The sequence below is a fragment of the Arachis ipaensis genome, chromosome B09, assembly GCF_000816755.2.
Source record: "Arachis ipaensis cultivar K30076 chromosome B09, Araip1.1, whole genome shotgun sequence".
In the NCBI taxonomy this organism is placed as follows: domain Eukaryota; kingdom Viridiplantae; phylum Streptophyta; class Magnoliopsida; order Fabales; family Fabaceae; genus Arachis; species Arachis ipaensis.
The window spans coordinates 80,273,272-80,277,582 of record NC_029793.2 but is presented as its reverse complement, the minus strand read 5'-3'; the positions used below and the strand labels follow the sequence as shown (position 1 = coordinate 80,277,582).

The window sequence follows — 4,311 nt, the reverse complement described above, 5'->3', positions numbered from 1 at the left end:
GTTTATTAGCCACAAAAACCCTAATTACCCTAATATAAGAGGATTATATGTCATGTATCCCGTTAAGTCCAAGCAATTAGTGGTTTAGGAGGAGTTTACTTTCAAGCTAGTATTCAAGTGAGATAACTTTTCCAAGAATTAACAAGACTTCATGTAGAATAAGAGTTATTTTTCAATACACTCAAATTAATAAGATGAAGAATGAAAATAATCCTTGAAATTAAATCAATATATTAATTAAAATAGAATGGAAATAGTATCAATCCATAGAATAAACAGAGCTCCTAACCTTAACCAATGAGGTTTAGTTGCTCATGACTTAGAGAGAAAATTATGGTTCGAAAAATGTGAAAGTGCAGAATGAGGTCCCAGAGAAGAGATCCAGCCCGAAGAGCTAAATATTTTTCCTTTTATATCTAACCTAGTTTGATTTGAAAATAAAATTAAATAATAACTACCAAAGCCTAAAAGATTGTGTTTATAAATAATAACCAAAACAAAGTAAAATATAATGAATATGACCCAAATCTAACTAATGAAGCCCTTTTGTTGAAGTTGGATCCGCGCTACTGGCGCTAAACCCCAGAATCGGTATTTAATGCCCCACGAGGTAGTAAGCTTCCCATTTGTTTCTATCTTCCTTGCCCTAAATGCCTGGCTGGGTGTTTAGCACCCCACGAGGTAGTGAGCCACACATGTTACGGTAGTAATCTAACTAAATGCCGCGACATTGGCGTTTAGCACCGTGACACCAGGAAAAAAAGTATAGACTATTATACATTGTGGTAAAGCTCTAGAAGTTGGCTTTCCAATGTCCCTAAAACTACATCAATTAGATCTCTGTAGCTCGTGTTATGCTTGTTGGAGTGTAAAGAGATTAGGGTTGATAGCATCCACTTTCTTCATTTTTTCTTTTGCACGAATTCTGTCAAACGTGCCCGAATCTTTCCTGAAATTAATAAAACCACAATGCACATCAAAGTAGCATCCAAACATGCCTCAAACACTAAAAAATCTCATAAAAACTTAATAAATCTATATCTAAATTGCTAAGAAAATATAGAAAAGATGCTCACACATCACGTACCGACCACAGTAGGGACTAGAAGATCATCCTTACTTCAGGTGCATTCAAATAGCAGACAAAAACTCGGTAAAAGCTCCATAATTCCCATTGTTTTATGCATTATGAACACTTCTTTTGTATAAACCATGTAATGGGTATTTGTTTGTAGATTTAATGGACATCTTTTGTGGAACTAGCACTGGTGGGCTTATGCACTCGATCACCCATAACAAACTGTATTTAAAGGTCATGAAAAATATTGGATAATTATAACACACAAAAATTGAGCAGAAATAGGCTAACATACACCAAAATATGTGAACTCAAATGTAAACTTCCTTTTACACCAACGTAATACCAATTATTCTCTATTCAAAATTCCCAATGACACAAATAAATAATAAATAAAACAAGTAACTAAAGCCCATACCCAAGCCTACTTCTTATTTCACCTGGCCTTTGCATCCTCCTAGTAAACAATTGTTGTATTGAAATTGTCGTGCGCCTCCTACGCTAACCTCTGCATAATCTGCAACATCAATAACCTCATTTTGTCATCAATCAAAAGATACCATTAAAATCACAACAAAAACATAACATAGACAAATAATTACTACAAAAATCTACTTCCTTACGAGAAGATCTTTGTCAAGCTCACTGACTAAAAAACATTATAAGCCATCAAGCCATATGTTCATTTCCTTAAAATAATTTGATTAAAGATAACTCATCATGCTACTGTTATCAAACATTGAATAAAATACCCATAATTGAAGCCAATTCATGGCAAACAATTTCTAACTATATAAGAGAAAAACAGTTACAAAATCTATTCAGGAATCATCAATGTTCAGCTAAGATAATCACAGCTCTAGTGACAGCAATTGTTCAGCCGTTTGGATAATCACTTTGTGGGCATCAATAAAAATATCTATTTAGAGTTTCAGCACATTAGCATCTAGTAAACACAGCAATTCAGCACATTATAGAATAAAATTGTATTATATAAGTGGATTGTACAGTAAAATTATAAAAATTGCAGAGAAGTCCTTGTTAAAGGTATGTATCTGTTAAACACTAAGACAATATACAATGAAATAATGGAACATGCATAAAGATGTTCTGAACAGACACCAGGACTATACCCTTTCACGAATGTCAGCCTTAATGTATCAATTGCACTCTCTTAATCTAGAAAAAAATTCAAGACTACTTTACATTTTTAATGCATTAGCACTTTTCAGTTGCTAGAGATAGAGGAATGGCAAATGTAGACAAAAAAAATGATTGCAGAACAATTAAGCTAATCTATTTATATTAGCATTTTGAAGAACAAATAGAGCTAGCTATATACAGATTGTAGATTACATGTAAACAAGTATCAAATAAATTAACTCACCCACAACGAGTTCAATTCACAGATCACGATAACAGGAACAAGTTGCACAAATAGAAACTTAATTTCAAATTATAATAACAACACACAATAGAAAATTGATTAAAACAGATTGCATAAATACAAATTTAATTTTAACAACATCAATAAAAAGAGCAACACAACAATTAACTACAACTTTGAATACTTCTATTAATCGTTTCAAATCCTTCAAACCAGGAAAAAAAGAGGAAAAATTCACATTAAAGTTGAAGTTTCAGTGTATCGAAAAATCCAAAAAAGGGGATGGCATTGATGAGAAGGAGAAGTGAAGTGGCAGACTTACCATAATTGACGGCGACAGTGAACAACAGTTGTTATTGTAAACTTCAGACGAACAACGAAAAAAGCCACCCAGCCCAGCTTTTGCGATAACAAGAAGAGAGAAATCGCGAAGCGAAGGATGAGAGCAAATACGACTCGTGATTACAGGAACTTTACCCATGGAGGAGCTTGAACGACCCATGCAGAAGCTGCGCACGATCTGTGAAGAAAAAATCCTGCTGGTGAACTCTTCTCCTTCCTCCAAAATGACGAATCGGTAGAGAATGCCAGAACGGGAGAAAAGGTGTGAAATGGTAGTAAATGAGTGAAAATTGAAAAAACGAGAGAATGATAAATACTTGATATCAATGAACATGAAAATGGATTGACAATCAAAGTATAATTTCATTAATTTGAGAGAGATGTTTACAGGAATTTATTTTGGTGGTTAACACTTAGAATTTTTTAAATTTTAGTAGAAAACAATCAAACGAAAAAGTTGAGATAGAGAGAGAGAGAGAGCACATGCGTTAGTTTTAATCGAAGGAGAAAAGCATGTCTTACTTTGATCGACACTACCAAAAAAAAACGAATTTTATATATTAACATATGTATCTTAGTCATAATTGGTATTGATAAATTTGGTATTTTGTTGATAAAATAGACTTTTTTTTATATATAAAATATCATAATCTCATGCGTCATTTAGAATATAACGATTACTAAGAATATAACGATTACTAAATTATCAAAATGACAAATAAAAAACACCACAAATATTACTAAATTAAGGGGGTGACTTTTGGCATTATATAACAGTAGCCTTTTTAACCCCATGAAAATGACATGATGTATTATATTTCCGTTCTCTTGTTATGCAACGGAACCCAGAAGAGAGCAAGTGATGATGATTAAAAAAAATGGTTTAGTTAGGATCGAATCGAAACTTAAAAACTATGGATATGGGATCCAATCCGATGATTTTAGTGCAGATCGGATCAAAATTTTGGCCATATCCGATCTGATCCGATCTGCGTTCATCCCTACGTATAAAATTACTTTACACTGACATAAAAATATAATGTTATTTTAATAAAAAATTAATAAAATTTTATTATTCATATAATTATATTGATAAAATAATTTAAAATAATGTAAAATTTTAATTAAATTAATATTAAATATTAAAAAAAATTATTTTTAATTTTAAATTATTATTTATGACATATAATTTTATAAATATTTGTATAAAATTTAAAATAAAATAAAATTAAAATTAACCTTGAAAGGCTCTAATTACTGTTTACTTTAGCACAAGTCTCCGAGACAGTCTCATAATTAATTAATTACTTAATAGTAAATAATATGCAAAAGTGGGTAATTAAGCCAACAAATGCAAAAGCAAAAAAGCGAGAAAGCACAAATCGGAATAGAATAGAATTCCAGAGAAGATAGAAAGCAGTAACTAATAATAACTAGAGAAGAGAGGAGAGTGTGTCTCTGAGAAACTGAGAAGGGTGCCTTAATTTCATGTGCTTTTGAGTTG

At 31.6% G+C, this 4,311-nt stretch overlaps 1 protein-coding gene across 4 annotated transcripts; it reads right to left on the bottom strand.

Moving 5' to 3' along the window:
• Positions 268-3,353, bottom strand: LOC107616816. 4 transcript variants are annotated; one of them, XR_001614653.2, is made up of 4 exons: positions 2,788-3,349; positions 1,497-1,595; positions 1,088-1,300; positions 268-949 (listed from the first exon to the last, which is right to left on the bottom strand). XR_001614653.2 is itself a non-coding variant. In XM_021111680.1 (2 exons), exons 1-2 carry the CDS (start codon positions 3,172-3,174, stop codon positions 1,575-1,577), a joined length of 408 nt encoding a protein of 135 aa, XP_020967339.1. In that variant the 5' UTR covers positions 3,175-3,348; the 3' UTR covers positions 1,331-1,574. The 4 variants fall into 4 exon arrangements, 1 of the variants encoding a protein (XP_020967339.1); XR_002354213.1 differs by having other exon boundaries at positions 268-1,300; positions 1,519-1,595; positions 2,788-3,353; XR_002354212.1 differs by having other exon boundaries at positions 268-1,300; positions 2,788-3,348.

Excerpts from the sequence above, each read along its gene's own strand:
- LOC107616816 (XM_021111680.1), bottom strand. The coding sequence starts at position 3,174 with ATGAAATTATACTTTGATTGTCAATCCATTTTCATGTTCATTGATATC. Across the intron at positions 1,596-2,787 it reads CACTGTCGCCGTCAATTATG|ATTATGCAGAGGTTAGCGTA; the intron begins GTAAGTCTGCCA and ends TTGATGTTGCAG.